The sequence below is a fragment of the Diuraphis noxia genome, unplaced genomic scaffold, assembly GCF_037042655.1.
Source record: "Diuraphis noxia isolate RWA-SAM2 unplaced genomic scaffold, SU_Dnox_SAM2 contig0002, whole genome shotgun sequence".
Taxonomy (NCBI): Eukaryota; Metazoa; Arthropoda; class Insecta; order Hemiptera; family Aphididae; genus Diuraphis; species Diuraphis noxia.
In genome coordinates, this window is record NW_028301712.1 from 70956776 (window position 1) to 70974542 (window position 17767).

General features: G+C 30.7%; 2 protein-coding genes across 3 annotated transcripts in view; both read left to right on the plus strand.

Moving 5' to 3' along the window:
* Positions 1-17767, plus strand: part of LOC107173099 (pumilio) — a 108153-nt gene that overhangs the window by 40113 nt on the left and 50273 nt on the right. The window lies entirely within an intron of this gene.
* On the plus strand, positions 8584-17108 carry LOC149058869 (uncharacterized). The gene is made up of 2 exons (XM_089221068.1): positions 8584-9264; positions 15298-17108. Exons 1-2 carry the CDS (start codon positions 8971-8973, stop codon positions 15352-15354), a joined length of 351 nt encoding a protein of 116 aa, XP_089077194.1. The 5' UTR covers positions 8584-8970; the 3' UTR covers positions 15355-17108.

Genomic DNA, 17767 nt, shown 5'->3' on the forward strand with positions numbered 1-17767 from the left:
ACTAAAATCGGCAATAAATAATTTCCATTTGTTTAAAATAGGTAGTTTTTTGCTTTGTTTTTTTTTCAATGCTGCAAAATACCATCTGCTTAATAAATAATATAAATTGTCTGAAGAACATTGAATATTCATTATTGCATCTTGTGTACTTATCTTCTTATTTATGTATGGTATTATACCTACATCGAATGGATTTTTATTTTGGGTTCTTTTTTAGTTGTTACATTATGCATTTTTAAAGCGTTGTTTGCCTGATTACCACTAGTTGTTATAAATTTATACTCTACTTATTTTTTTTTTTTATTTACACAGTAATATATAATTATTATAATCTGTACAATTATACACAATTAGCATATTTGATAAGGGTTACAATAATACACGAGTACATGAGTAAGAAGCCACCCACTAATGGCACTTGACTGGAAGTTGTACGAAACAAGCTATATTTATAAATACTGATTCATTTTTTTTTTTTTTTGATTTTTTATATATTTTTATACGGATATGGCTATTCCAAGTGAGGCGCTTGTCCAAGTCCAAGATATCTAACTGAGTCAGATGTGGGGATAACTCTATCTACTTATTAAAAAAAGTAATTGTTGGCGTAAAATGTTAAACTTTTAATATGTTGAATTGCAAAGACTTAGTGTATAATAATTATATGTTCTATGTAAAATTATTATTATTATTATTGGTGGATGTTTATATCTTTAAGAGTATGAAACAGTGCAGGTATTTGTTGTCTCCGTCTTACCAGTGCGTAATATAACAAATTTACGCTCAGCAGAACACTTGTAGCTCCTTTAGTTTAAAAATTACAATGAATAGACCTATTATGAAACTTGATGGTAAGAACATTATCTGTGTTTGTACGTTGATTTTTTACGATAATTCAATTTTTAAGTGAGTTATGAGCATATAATATACAGTACTTAAAAATGCTCATAACTCACTTAAAAACTGAATTATCTTAAAAACCAAAGTAGAAACACAGATAATGTTCTTACCATCAAGTTTCATAATAGGTCAGATTCACTGTAATTTTTAAACTAAAGGAACTACAAGTGTTCTGCTGAGCGTAAATTTGGTATATTACGCACTGGTAAGAAGGAGACAACAAATTCCACTGTTACGTACTCTTAAGCATATATTATTTTAGTGTAAATGTGATAGATTGAGTTAAATACATTCAACTACCTATTGCTGTTTACTGTCTCAAAAAAAAAAAAAAAATGATTCTACCTTTGTATTTAACCTCAAATTTATTTCAATAAAACATCAAAATACTCCATATAAGTTTATCAGTAAGATGAGATATAATTTGATAATAGTTTTTCAGTAATATACTAATTAAAACACATTTTAAATCAACGTTTTGTAAATGTTTATTAAGAATTACACACCTCGTAGAAAAATAATTTGATCAGTGGCGGCTCGAAGGGAGTATATTTGAATCACGTGATTCACAAAAATATTAACGGGTGGTTGGGTGGGTAGGTCTTATAGTTGGAAAAGGTAGATTGGACCATTTTTGCAGGTTGGTATTTAAATATTAAATTATAAATAATAAATATAATTTGTGTACTCAGCAGATAATGTACAATAATAAGTAATAACTAATAACTATATTTTAGGGTGGGTGGTGTAAAAATATTAAACGTGATTCGAGGGAAAAAAAGTTCAAGCCGCCACTGAATTTGATATTATACAAAACTCATATAGGTGCATTCCTTTTGAATGTATAGTACACCCAACATATTTTTTATGATATATCATAACATACTAGTTAAATTCTTAAAATTATAAATTTTTATCTTAATAGTTTGATTATATTTAATAGTTAGTTGTAAATGTATGAAATGTGTTAGCATAGTTATTTAATTGATCTAGTATATTATACCCCAGAACTCTATTGTAGGTACATTTGTTAATTAATATAAAAAAAACTTTTTTTTTAAGTTAAATTACTTGATATTACGTTAGTTTAATATACAATGGTGTAAAATGATATGTGATATATATGGTACATGTAAAAACTTTGTTAAGTTTACATGGTTAAAACTAAATTGTTTACTCCGATTTCATAGATTTCATGTAATAACAACTGGGTCCGTTAACGGACATTGTTTGTATTTTACTGTGTTATGAATGTAGGTACACAGTTAATGCAGTTGTAATAATATGTGTTAAGTAGTATATTTACACTTGTGGCAAATATTATGTATTTAGAGTTTACCATACATAATTTTAGCGAGAAAATAAATCTTCAGGGTTTGCACTGAATGTATATATACCCATAATTAAAAATCGAAGCCAAAAAACAACACGAACCCAAACCACGCGTGTATTTTTCCTCTTCTAAGAATCCTGTCAAGTTTGTTGTATATTCATTAATATTATACATCAGACGAGTCTTTCCCGCTACACGGCATTGAGTGTTTTAACGTCATATTCGATTTCATTTGGTTAATGTCATTACGACGACTCCATTATATAGCAGTATATGTATGCATTGTGACGAGTGTGTATCAATTTTCCAACGACTTGTTATTTCACGTTTACTGAGCCAGGAACTTTAATTTTTTATACTGCGACGCAAATAGTATATTCCACCCCAATGCCTGGCTTACTGCGTTTCATCATTCCGTTATCTTTATTTATAAATTATATTATTGTGTACACTATATTATATTGCTAGACGATTATGCGAACTATGTTTATAATATGTGTTGTACCTACATAATGTGCCTCCGTGTCCGCCGTACTGTGTAATGGTTATGTATATGCGAGAATTCCCGTTACGTGTAAGTCGTGCGAACGTGTGTTCAAAGCGCGCGTGCGTGTTCTTGCGGCCGTGATGATTTTTCTCATTGTTTGCTTATCGAAGTAATAATAAAAATGATAATAATGAAAAAAAAAACCAAACGACATAAGGTCCCTTTTATTTTGTTTATTTTTCCGTTAAAAATGAAATAGTGATGGGTTATGTCAAAGACGTTCAGCGTCTCGGTTAGTGGAAATTGTATATATAATACACCTACGTATATTATGATGGCATACCTACATCGCTATGACGTATATTGCATATGGCATGTACACGTATGTAGGTACTCGTATTTGTGTACACATATATGGGATTCGTGGATGATGGGTTGGTGGTTTGTTTATTTATTCCCCTTTGATCTGTCGTCAGGTTGTACTGCAGAACATTACAGGAAAGGGTTGTATATGTTTTTAGACTAGATCCGGTTAAAGGTCTCGCTGACACTTCATTATATTTGTAGCAGTTTTGTATAATACACGACATATTTCTTCATGTCTATGTATTTACATTTAAACGAGGGAGTTGTAGTCTATAGAGGTGTGTATCACTTCAGTTATGCATTAGGAATTCGGTGGAAAGAGAAATTTCCTGGTAAAACGGATTGTCGAAAACCCGCTCTATCTTGAAACAGTATTAATTTGTGCGATTATGCATGGTTTACATAATTATTTTAATCTAGGTACCTATATTAATGGCTTGGAAGAAAATCAACATTTCTTAATCCTATTATTTATAATCCTAGCTAGGTTTAGTTTTGTATCATCTTTATTATAATACCTATAATACAATATATTGATGAAAACAATGGTTTTGTATTATATTTATTTGCTGGTTAAAAGTTATATTTAATACAGCTAGTTTAGGTGTATATAATGAGAATGACTAATAATGAGCTATGATTCAGAACTCCTAATCTGATACTTATTGTACCTATGCATTTTACCATTACATATATTTGTGTCTTTTAATCAGCGAATAATTATCAGCGTACCCATTGTTTTCTAGTGCACTGCAATGTGTAAATGTCTTCTCATTGTGATTAATGAGTTTGAAATGATAGACGTGTATTTGTTTTGATAAATAGTAATTTTTAAAATATAGTGGTAAAATAGATTCATAAAAACGATTGTGAGCATATATTATACTACGATAAAAATTTCCCGTGTACGCATGAATCCTGTTTTTTTGTTTACAAAAAGTTACAATAACGATGTACAATATTTTTTTGGCGTCTGTACTATCTAAACTGGGTTTGCATCACTCTGTGGTCGTCCTGTAGTCTCGTAACCCTTAAAACCCATAATAGATTACAAAAAAAAAATTTAAATTATTACTACCGGTCATTAATTTTTGTTTTAAAACTATCACGGAAAACCATGCAGTGTTGGATCATCGTCGTCATCCACGTGACTTGACCCCGCTATAACTCACCGACATTAATGTACTTTGCATACGTGTGTTTGACGCACGCTCGTCTCCGCTATGTTATTTACTGAACCTTCCCAGTTCAGCTTTTTCCATCGCTATACATTTCGTTCGCTCGACCACATGATGTGACGATTTGTCTCCAGTGCTGAAATTTCTACTGTGGCTTTTCCCGCGTATACTGAAAAAACATCGAAAAGGGAAACGGCTATAGCGATATATCGAGATGACGATGTCTGTGCACGGAGCTGGCCTCTGGATTCTATGCTGGACCGATCTATTTCGAGTGGAAATCTTATTTTATGTATATGCGTATAGGTACTAAGTATCAAAGAACATCACGTTGTTCGTGATCGCCAACTTTGTAGTTGTAGTAGTGTAGGTCTGGGTGGGCGGGTCAATTTGTGGATGGCTACGACGAGAGAAAAATGTTCAAAAAGCATTAGCAATTCGTGAGAGCGGCAGCGCCGGTACAAATGTTACACAACAACAGGCCGTGCATAATATTCACGTCAAACGCTGACGTCGCTGGTCTCCTATATTTACGTTGCCATAAGCTTTACTTGATAGAATATTTAAAGACATTAACGAAGGATATGAGTATGATGGATATCGGATACGTGTACATATACCGATGTTTGCTGTGTGCACATTGAGTATAATGTTTAGAATTTTTTCCAGATTTTATTTTTCATGGGTAGGTAGGTAAACTGTTATTTCTGCGTGCTTGAAATCCGTCTCGATTTATCTTTTTTCCGAATTCTCTGTCAACAGCGGCGCACGTTCCGCGGAGAATGACACCTTCGCTGCACACGACGGTCTTGTGTATACTTATATCGATGTCCGTTTATTATTTGTGCGATTGTTTTGTGCTTTGTTCTTTTATTTGGAAGTGTGTCTGTGATGTAATTATTATATCGTCAGTAGTGGTTGGGTAGAGATGAAATACATTTTACTTTGTTCCGGGACATAACGCTCAGAGTGTTTGCGCACGGATGACTGGTAAACGATATTCTATTCGAACCGTTGACCTCAAGTACTTCGTATGAAAAAATAAAGATATTGAAAATCCTGTTAGTTAATATCTCATTTCGTTTTGAGAGTTCGTTCAATTCAATCGATAGTAAAGACACCATGCCAGTTTAAAAGTAACTAAAAGTATTATCCGATTAAGATATTTATAAATATTATCTTCATACCATAATATATAATATAGTCTGTGGTGAATCCCGGATAGAAAAATGGAGGCTATGTCGTGACATAAGTGTGTGGATTTATTATATTCGTATCAATCCAAGAAAAACCTAACCCATCCGTCGTTCACAACTAATAAAGTTCAATAAAAAAGTGCCCTGGATTGAAGTGTTGTTTTTGCAGCCATTGTCATTACGTGTTTGGACATTTTGAAAGTATCTATACACACATCGCATATAGTATTAGACTTTTTTCGATTTTCAATTTGTATGGTGAAGAATTGTATTTTTCTTCTTTACGAAACTTTGTAAACACATTATTAAAAAATTTTATTTTGTTCGGTATAAACATCGTAACTCAACGTATAAGAATTTAAATTTTTTTAAGCTTCATCATGTCCTGTTTCATAACATTTTTAAGAATTTCGTTGGTTGTTGTTTTACTTATTACTTGCATAAGACGTCTGATGATTAAAAATAAATAGGTTTGTGTAGATACACGGGGAGTATACAAAATTATTTATTTAGAAATTTATGTTCTAAAACTATAATTGTCGAAAACAGTTATGTTATAATAATTACTATTGATTATGTAAGTATACCTACTTAGTATACTATAAAACTTGGTATTTTGTACTTAAAAAACTGATGTTTTTATAGTCTGTTAGTTTTAAGAGAACTAAGTATCCTTTATGGTATTTATATTAGTATTAAATACTCAATCGGATGTTGACTATTCCTTTGATTGCTACAGTGCTCATCATGTGGTATCCAAACAAATCGTTATGAAAGTTACTATATTTCTCTCGTGATAAGACTTCATTATTGTTATCATGTAATTTATAAAAATAATTTGTCACATACAGAATTAGAAAACGTTTGATGGTTATACTACAACCTAAACATAAATCACCCTAACGTATTTTTAATTTAAATACGTACATTAGTGACCTTTGTGTAATCTAGGAAATTATAATGCTGTTGGATAAAACAAATTAAAAAATGTTCATTGGTTACATGAATCTAACCTAATTACAAGAGTTAAATGATTAAATCTGCCAATAACTTTTGTGTGAAGCGGCGCTAGGGTGAAATCTCTAATTTTTATGGCTGCTGTTAAATGGGGTTTTTCTTTACGCTGCTCACCCCTCTTAAAGTCTGCTTATTTAAGACCAGCGCTGGGTGTTTCTTTTATGTATTCAAGACGTTTTTACGATGGCTTTTAAAAATGTATATTATACCGTGGTATCCCAGATTTAATTTGATTATCAGAAGGTAAAGGAGAAGGGTAATGAACCTCTGGGAAATATAGCTATTCAGTTTGAAAAATAAAATGTTACAATATAATAACTGTATGTAGTCAAGTTGAGAAATAAATCTTCGTTGAAACTACATGTTATACAGGGTGATTATTTTATCAAACAACACTCATTATTTAAAAAAGTATTGACTTTTTCAAAATAATTTTTTGCATAGTTTCAAGTTGTTAAAAAACCAACGCTTTTATTAAAAAATTGTATTTTTAAATATTTTTTATCCTTATCATTTTTTACTTTTTTGAATGGCAACATAGTTTTTTTAATTTCATATTCCAAAGCAGAATATTTTTCTAAACATTTTGATACATAAAAATCGAATTTAGGACGAGTAGTTTATGAGTTATAAGCATTTAAAGTTTAGACGAGCGGAGTAGTGGACAAACATTTTGCGGGATAACCCCGTACCACTCCACTCTGCCAATCTAAACTTTAAATACCCCGTAACTCATAAACTATTAGCGCTAAATTCGAAATTTTAACGTAATAATTAATAAAAAAAATAGCTTTATTAATTTATGAAATTTTAAGTATAGGTTACCATTTGAAAATCAAAATTTGATAGTGGTTTATCTAATAAATATAAGGGTGAAAAATATAAAAAAAATAAACAATTCAAGAAGAGTGTAAATCTACAATTTTGAAAAAAAAATTTGAAAAAAGTCAATACTTTTTTAAATAATGAGTGTTGTTTGATAAAAGAATCGCCGTGTATAAATGCCTTAAATGCAATTAAATATTTAATAATTCATTTAGATATGGTTACATTGGTATAGTATTCTTGAGAAGATGACAAACAAATCATTTTAAAGATTGTATTTAATGATGATTTGAGATAGATATACAGTGTTAAAACATTTCCAGTTTGATATAATTAAAATAATTTGTTTTAATTGCCGCCATTCTAACGTTACCTCATCGTATTGAAATTTATCTCGTGATACATTAACGATAGAGAAGTGTAAAATATAACAGTACACTGCAGTGTTATTAACTGTATATCTATTGTCGTTCTTAATTATTTTATTTATTGAGGATTTATAACATATATGTGAATACAGGTATGTGGCTTTTTTATTATTATATCGTTAAACATTTTGCACTCTAAAGTAACTTTAATTGCGAATAAAAAACCCTTCACTGTCATCAGTGATGAACAGCAGTAGTCAGTGGCGTGTTGTTATTTTTCACACATTTGCATATTCACATAGCATGAAATGTGTTCTACATGCCGCGTACAATACAGTATAATATTTTAATTCCGCTGTCATGTCCAAACGTACATACTCGTCATCGCCGCAGCATGCCAGCGAGTAGGATATATAGTAATTATTAATATTTAATAACGTAACGCGTATTTTGTTTTCTGACAGCCAATTGTTTTCCTTCGTGCAATGTTAGGGTCTAAATCCAAACTCCTACCCAAATTTATAAAATTATTGTATACACGGTGACACACTTAACGTACATTAGTCTTGATGGGCGTTAGGGATTTTATACCTCACCACACAATCGTATTTTTAACTGGCCCGGTATATTATTACTATTTTCACTATTATTGTTATTATTATATTATATACATAGTAGACTTCCGGACATCCGTTGGACGCGTGTTTTATATCGTTGTGTAGTTTTGCGAAAATAGTGGAAATTTTCTTACGCGATCCTCCGACGATTACGACAAGAATTCGTATGGCCGGTTACGATTGGACGTCGGCCCGGCCGTGGCGGTGCGCGCATGCGCTGCCATACTTCGCGAACGATGTGCTTCTTCCCACCTAGCGCGAACGCCGTTGCCGCCGCCTGCCGCCTATGTGTCCGACGACGACGCGCGCGCGGCGAAACGCACACGCGGCAACCGCCGCTGCCTCCATCCGCGCGCCGCACGTACACACATCAGTGTTTGTGCGACTGTCTTTATCGTCGGACTCCGTCATTGACCGTGTTCGAATCGTATTCGTCGTCCCGATATCATTCCGCGCAGTTGCTGTGTCTGAGCAGACATTTTATGAAATTTGTAAAAAATGGTTTTCTCTTTCGTAAATTAAAATTGTTTTCGTGACGTTTGTGTGTAATTTCACATATTTTAAAATAAATAGTCACTAATTTTTAACATACGCTCGTTTTACCATCATGGTCGAAATACGGCGGCGCGTTTAGCGGCTCTTGACCATCCGTCGACCGCCAAGACTCCAACGCCGTCGACGCCATGGTGGTACTGGAAAACCCGATGCCAGATCCTCTGGCCACCGGCGTTGGTCTGGTGCAGGATGCCGCGGCCACCACCCCGTTGACCGTGGACACGACCGGTGCCGTGGCGCCGCAACACCACCAGTCCTCCGTCGGTGGTTGCATGTCTGCCACGTATCCGATACCCACGACCGCTGCGGCGGCGGCAGCCGTGTCCGGTCAAAGGCACCATTTGAAAATGGTGCCTAAACGGTTCATCAACATGCACCAGTGGTTCAACCCGATCGGCGTCAAGCAGATCAAAGAGGCTATGGTACGTGCACGGAGCGAATCCTTTATACCCGATCCGCCCCACGCATAACAAAAGCACAATTTAGCTTCTCTTGCGATTACTTTCTATTGGGATTAGGTTCCCATGGTTCTACTTTTTCTTACGCAGAGTCTATGAGAAAAATAAATAATGATATATTTGTTTTTTTTTTTGTGAAAACCCACAAAAATTGTATATCACGTGTATACACTATACAGAGTATGTAAAATATATTTTCCCTGCCTAACATGATGACCACAACCACTATCTTGGTGTGTGTGTGCCGTATAATCATTTTTATGTCTTTTCACCCCGACAAAACGTTGTCTCTGATCCGTTGCCTCTTACGCTTTAGCTGATACGGATGAATAATACAACGTTTTGTTTTCACTTGTTCGACTATAGGTACACGATGTACTCAACGACATTAAAAAAAAAAAAAATGGGGATTTTGAACGGTTTTCCTAGTACATGCATGATAGTGTGGTGGTTATGTGACGACTTGTTTTCGCTGAACACCGAGCGTGTGTGATTTAAGCTGATTAACTTAGCCTGGAAAAAATAAATTATTTTGTAATGGAAAATAATAATTGTTCGTCCTCGGAGACTACAACAAAATATATTACGATTTCAAAAAAATGAAAATGTGTATTTACCGTTTCTGAGATCTTGCATGCTAGAACCCGTCCATAAATCTGTTTTATTCTTATAAGCATATAAATATATTACAAGTATGCTTATATTATAAAGGTCACTATGTTACCTATACCTATATAGATTTAATAAACTATCGCTATCGCTAATAATACGCTATCATGGATATTGTTATTTAAATTCAAAATGTAATACATTTACCTAATGTGAATTGGTTGAGTATAGTACCCAAATTTTAACAATTGCTCTAAAAGTCGTAGACCTCTTGTTACAGGTCGTTGAGTTTTTAAGGTTCATTCTAGATCAGTTTTACTAACAAAAAATTTTATTCGTGCGAAACCAATATAAGTAGACCGTGTACAGATTGATTTTTGATCGTTTGCGGGAAAACCCTATTGAAACATTAAGTTTTTTAAGAGGCTATTGACACAATGACGGTAAAAACTACCCAACGCTAACAATAATGCGTTTTTCTTTAGGTACAACCAGAGCGTGACGACCCCATAAGGCGGTTTTTTTTAAATTTTTGATAGGTACGACATTTTCCGAGTTTCCGAGTTTACCGGGCATAATCTCCTGTTTGTCACAACGATGCACGCTAGTAGTTATTCAAAAAAGATTCTTTTGTTCTACATATTAAATGTTTTCTTGAATCATGATTGCTCTAATATTATTATACAGCATAAGCTAATGCGTAATTTTTAATTTATTAAATAATTTAAACAGCAAAGTTAATTATAACATATCCAAACAAACAAACATGAATGTTTATTAATAATGTTCCTAAAAGTTAATTGAACATTTATATGTATATACTGATGTGGTGTATTGCATTTCAAAAGATTTTATCAGTTTAATTTAATTTTGATGTACGTGTAAGTACGTTAATGTAAGTAAATTCTTACGCAAGCTATGACATTTAATATAGTTTTTTTAAACTTAATTAAATTTCATTAAAAACTCGTTTGTGATATGTTAAAAAAATATATATATATATATATATTTTTTTTTATTAATATAAATGGTACAGAAGCCGTTATAAATGTGACAATACGGTGGATGATATTATTGCGCTCACCAAGTCCAGACGCTGATTGGTCATCTTTTGAGACAATAACATGCCCAAGGACACGTAGTATTTGAACAATTGGTGTATTTTAATCAATACGACTAAGAACAAAACAGATCTTCTAAACTGGGCACATATGACTTTGAAAACCACAGCCTATATTAAGAGACTTAATAAAGAATCTGTGAGCGAATTCGAATACATATATTATATTATAATTATTTACAACAAATTGGTTGACATTTGACAGTCTTCAAGGTCTTTAAATTGACATAGCAAATGGTGTATAATTGTTGTTTTTTTTCCAATATTTTTGTTTTATGTGTTGTATCATCGGTTATAAACACTATAAATATCCTATTGTTTTTTACTCTGTCGGTGTTGCGTTTTTGGTTGTACTAGACGTGTGTAATAATGTATACCAGTTTGATACAACATTTTTGATTTCAAGAAGGTTTATTGGTTTATACTAAATACACATTGAGGACTTTAGTCTGTTAAAAATCGTTGTTTATGTAAGAAAATAAAACCCACGTGGATTGTTCCATTTTCTTCTCCCCCACAATCTTCAATATATTTTATTTATACATAATAATTTCTCTCATTTCCCGTCTCTTCGTACTTACAACGTCGTATAATAATGAAATTCCTTTACAAAACGCTTGTTGAGTAAGAAAAAGGGGATCCCAGGATTGATGGTCTGACGATATTTTCCAGGCTGAATTATGGTTACCCTCATCAGTATTGACCCAAACATGCATGTCATAACGAATTCTCTGTATAAAATATGCAGAGATCAGTATGTCTTAATATTTCTTATTATTATTATAGCTTATCGTGTCTTATTTTTCTCGTTTTTATTATTCGTGCTAATAAACTAAAATAATTGTTTTTATAAATTACTATACGTACCAGGTTTGTTTAAAGTTCTAGTTTCGGTCATTAATTAATATATTGCATACTGTATACCTACTTAAAGGATATGGATATTTCATTGTATCTATTATCGTTTAAAAGAGTTAGTTAATTTCCAATATCATTCGTCTATTATTCGTTTTATAAATTATAGGGAGTGGTTGTATTTGACTAAAGTATTTTATTGTTCCCCCAAAGAACATAAGTAATGAAAAATGATCAAATATGCATTAATATTTTTTACCCATGAAAGAAAGTATAATAATGTATTTTATATCTATTTATTCTGTCTTAACAACACTATGATTTAGAGTATTTAAACTGTCCTTAATTATTGCCACTGGAGTATGTACTTAAAAAACGTCTTTCACTATGATTATATTTGTATTTAAATATAAAAAATGAAGTATGAAAAATGGTTTTCAAGACCAGAAAGGTATCTGGAACAATTTAAGTGCCATACGTTTTTCAGCAGAAAATTTAATAAAATTAACTTTCTTTAAAAGCTTGGAACAAAAAGTCCTGAAAACGCAAGGTGCCTCCGTCACTTGTCCACAATATTAAAACAATGACGATTAATTTTGAAACTCCTCTGCAGAGGAAGGTATCGTCATACGATCATTAGTTATAACATTTTTAAGTTTACTGATCATTAATTTCTTGAACTTAATTTAGGTATTTCTTAGAATCGCTAATAGGTCATTAGGTAACTATTTTACTTGTGGTTTATTTATATAGGTACTGAAGATATAAATATTTTTTTCGATAAAAAACAAAATTAAATTAAATAGAGTGTGCTAGACAACTAAACTTTTACGGTAGAAATAGGTGATAAAAAGTTTTCATTTAAACCCTTAAAACTTGGCACTCTGTACTCTTTTAATTATAAAAAACAACAGTCGTTTAAAACGAATTATGAAAGAATAAAAGAAACACATTCATGTCAATTGTATTTTGTTTTTAAATTTATTTATAATGAGATTTCTTAACTTAAAAACAATGAAAGTTGAAAATGTACGAATTTACTAAAAGTAAATAGTATTTTTTTTTTTTTGTTAAATAAAGTGCAGACAATTTTGATTGAAAGAGCAATAATTTAATATAGGTTAACATTTTTTCTTTTGTTTAATTAGAAATCATTTTTTCTTTGTCCATTAGTTACCTAAAGTTTTTCAAAAAATGTTGAATGTTTAAAAAAAAAAATTATTTTCCAAATGTTGACACGTTTTGGCGTATATCTTCAATCGCAATACTCTATGAAAACATGTATGTTGATCAACGGACTAAGATACACAATTTTCATGAAAAATAAATTTATTTCCGGGCGAGTATTTACGAATATGTGATGTATGGTATTTTAGTTCCGTTCTGCCGCTACCATTATTTATGTACGTAGGTAGATTAGATAACTAGTAAAGCATTTTATATTCATTTTTATTTTATTTACATCTTAGTGCTTATATCTATAATCCATATATTTAAATAAAAAGCAGTAACAGCGCTCTGGGTGTACAAAAATTAAATAGATAATATCGATTCACAACCATATCTCTATTTGTATAAAATCATCACCGTGTGCGGTATGCGTATTGTTTTACCTTTGGTGAGAAGTTTTTTTATGAATACAGATATTGGTTAAAAAAAATAAAAAAATAGGTTGCATAAACTGTAAATGTGATGGATATTATTATATATATATTAGTATGAAAATGTTTATTTTATGCTATTCCGACAATTTAATTTTATTAAACATAAAGTGACTCATCGCATTTCACATTTTTCGTTGGTCCGATCATTTTACAATTTCCGATTACTGACAAAATTAATCGTCATCGTGTTAAAAATGTTTCGCAAAACTAACGAATTAATTCCCAAATTACGAATTTAATATTTTAATAATAAATAAATAAGTAGTGCGCTAATAAATAATTATTGTGGTTTTACTTAATTGTTATTTTATTGTTTTAAGTTCCATTTTACTATAATATCTAATTTTTATGATATATTATGATGTAGGTACCTATTGACGCATTGTTAATATTTTATAAACGGTTTATAATTATAATATAAAATTGTTTTGAATCAAAAACGTTATAATAGTTTAGCATACCTAAACATAGTACCTAATAATTTGCTCTAAACTAATTCAATGACTGTAATGGACATAATTTTTGAATAAAAAAATTACTACTTATTGGCTAGGTAGCTTATCTCTTATTTGACACCGATTTTAAATTTGTTTCTTAATAATTCTCCCTATAATGGGCCGTGATCTGCTTATGACTTTTCTAACCTATATATTTATATTATATTGTTTGGTCATTCAAAATATAATCGATTTAATTGTTGTTTTTTACTTATATATCTGTTTGATATTGAATGCAAGAATTGTTTTATTATTGTATAAACAAAATAATAAACGGGGGTTAAAATCTAAATTTTTTATGTCACCGCCTAATAACAAAACATTTTATGTTGTACAAATTCTTTATTTTTTATAGTATAATATAATATAATATAATATTATGTATACCTAATGCATAATGACGCGAATCTAATCGAATGTCATATACCATTAGAAGGAGAAACTCCCCTTGATAGAAAATCGATTGCCTTAACTTTCACCTTATTATGTATAGTTAAAAAAGCTTTTCCTCTATTATTGAAATAGCGTATGTTCAATTTTCATATTAATTTCCCTAAAAATCACTATATTACTTTATATTAAATGAATGACGCTCATAGTAGGAATTAAAAGTTAATACAATTATATTTCAAAACTGTATAATATTTAAGATATTAGCTCGAGACCGCAATGAGAGTTAGTTGGATTAATGTCATTTAAAAACGCTTCAATTATATAAATGAAATAAAAGAGTTTTTATCTATAAAAATAATGACAGCCTTCAAAAATATATATTTTAATTACATTTAAAATCAAAAACTATTTAAGTTTTGTGAATGTTTTTTAACCTTCTGTACGGAAGGTAACTACGTAGTTATAATTCACAGAATGTTGATTTGACTTGCAATGTGATGATATTAAGTAAACTATTGATCTACGTAATATATATGGTAATATTTTCATTTTTATATTTAATGTAAATTATCAAATGATCATTTATTAAATGTTTTGAAAACTTTTGATAAAAAAAAAAAAAAAAATTTAAATACCAAGTTGCTGCTTTACTTTTATAACTTATGCAGTTAATGTTTCATAACATACTTACGTAAGGGGAACGTGTCGCAATTACAAATTATTCATTTAATAATTTAAGAGCTGATAAACATTATATTTTTATTACGAACTATGTATATCCTATTATTGGTTTACGTATATTAAGTGTTGTTTTTCAATGTTCTGTTTACTAATATATATATTTTATTTTATTTTCCAGGTGAGTGATGTTTATTTAAATCAAAGTTTACAAAGTACTTTCGTAAGTAATTTTTAAATGTATGATTAAAAAAACTAAGGAATACCTGAATTTTTTTAATATTATTTTAATCTGGTTCACCTTTTTCAAAACTTAATTTACTTCAATGTGATGTCCGGAACTAATTAAAATTACTTACCAAACCAATTATGTATATCTGGGAAGGGTTGAAAATTATTGTGCGTGCGCTTGTGTATTTATATGTGTGTGTTGATTGTGTCTCTGCTGTTCCCTATCCCGAGGAAAAATTTAATTAAATCCCTGACAGCAATATCATTGTGGTAATTCAAGTGGGAAGAGGTCACCCAGTTCAGTAATTCGATTTGTACTGTTTATCATTCATGGTTAAGAGTAAATCTGGATCATAGAAGTACCATTCAGCTGTAAACATTTTTCCTTTTCAGCATAATTCAAATGTTATAAATAAGAAAATTTGAAACAGTGTATAATTACAATATATGAATTAACTTAAATATTATTTCTTAATTAAACAAATTGACGTCTAATTTTAAATCGACATATCAAAGTTTCATTATTTCCCATGTCAAAAAATAATAAATAGTGTAAGTATAATGTATAGGAATTATTTTTAATAATAAATGTTTTTAATATAATCTTTGTTAATGTAGCCATATGTGTAATTAGTCCTTACTTGTCACTTTGCGTCTATTTCACATGGTAGCACATTTAAATAACAAACTTTAACAGAGTTAAATAAATTACTCAATTCCATGATATTTGTTTATTGTGGCTTGAGTTTATTATTAAGTCACAGTATCTAAAAATATAATAAGCTAGATTTAGTAACGATCTCCTGAAGTTCAATATCATTTTATTTTTTTTCCAATATTTTCTCTATGGTACCATAAAGGTGTTTCGGGGGATATGCTTAGCGCTTCAGTGGTCAAAGAAAAATCCACAAAATTCTATCAAAAGAGCAGAAGGTTAACACTGCCGGTTTTTGATCGGATTATGTTCATTTTATATAACTTTGAACTAAAGCACTTAGCTATACCTCTCGAGGCTTATAATCGCATTAAGGGCTGTCGATTATTTTATAAATCATCTTCAAATTTCAACATTTACATTTACCTCCTTATTGCGGTGGATTTCAAGTGTTATACTCGTGTTATGGTACGTTAATAGATATATTAAAAGTGGTGTATTGTGATTAAATCAAAACAGTTCATCTTTCAATAATTATTTTTTAATTTTCATATATTATTTTGTAAATATAATAGAATTTTTTCTAACATACACAACAGTATCTCTTTATATCCACGTTTATTTTATCGAAACAATTTATCGTGTTGTATACAATATATTATATTGTATTAAAAAAAAAAATAATATGAGAACCGTGTGTAAACTAACTTGGTAATTATCGTGTTATTTTCCTCTTTCTTTGTCATCACAATAATGTGCATTATTTCTATGAATTCTGCTACAAATTATGTAGCCAGTAATATGTTAAGGTATTAATAATAATATTTTAAGCGTACAAGAAATAATAACATTGTTCGCTCAGGCAAAATATATCGAGATAGCCATCAATAGTGTATGACCTCCACACAGTGGGCACAGGAAATTAAAAGGTATTTTGTCACACAGACATTCGACGCACGCGTGCACCATAATAATACTAGCTTAATCGAAAAATTATAACAACGAATATCGCTCAATAATAATGCTAATGGGGCCGTCCTGCTGTACGCCGGCTATATCCTTTGCCATGGTAATATTGAGGGGAGGGATTAAATTATTCGTGCAAAAGACGCTGAATGTCTCGACACGTGAAACGAGGGGTGGGATGAGGTGGGTGGGTATACGGTGCAGGATGAACACTCGTGCGTCTGTTGGCAAAACGCTGGTCCCGGATATAGATAAACGTTTCCGCTCACCGTTAGAACTTTGGAAGTATGAAGTAATGCGTTCCATATTTAGAAAAGACGTTTTTTTTGCGGTTTAAAGAGAATATAGAGAAAAATATATCGTGTATAAATAACATATATTTCATTTGTAAATAACCAGCTAAAAAAAAGCTGAAACAAGTCAAGATGAAATATAAATATTCTATTCAATCGTAAACGATACCTTCTTTACAGTGTTTTTCTTCATCAAAATTATTCACAACAAATACATAAAATTAATTCTTATCTCAAACCCCTGTCCTTTATATTCAACTAGACCATTTATTATTTAATATTGTGCTGAATTCCATTATATCAAATCGATGAACTCAATCAAAACGATCTTGCTCGTTACCTCAACGAGCCGTTTATAATTGTAATATATTTATGTGATAATCATAAATCACAGTGCAATAATAAATTAATGTGAATTGAAGCTGATGAATATATAATATATAGTATATATTATATGGTATATGTTATAAATTTGAATGGATTTTTCTTTTTAATATCGTAGGTAC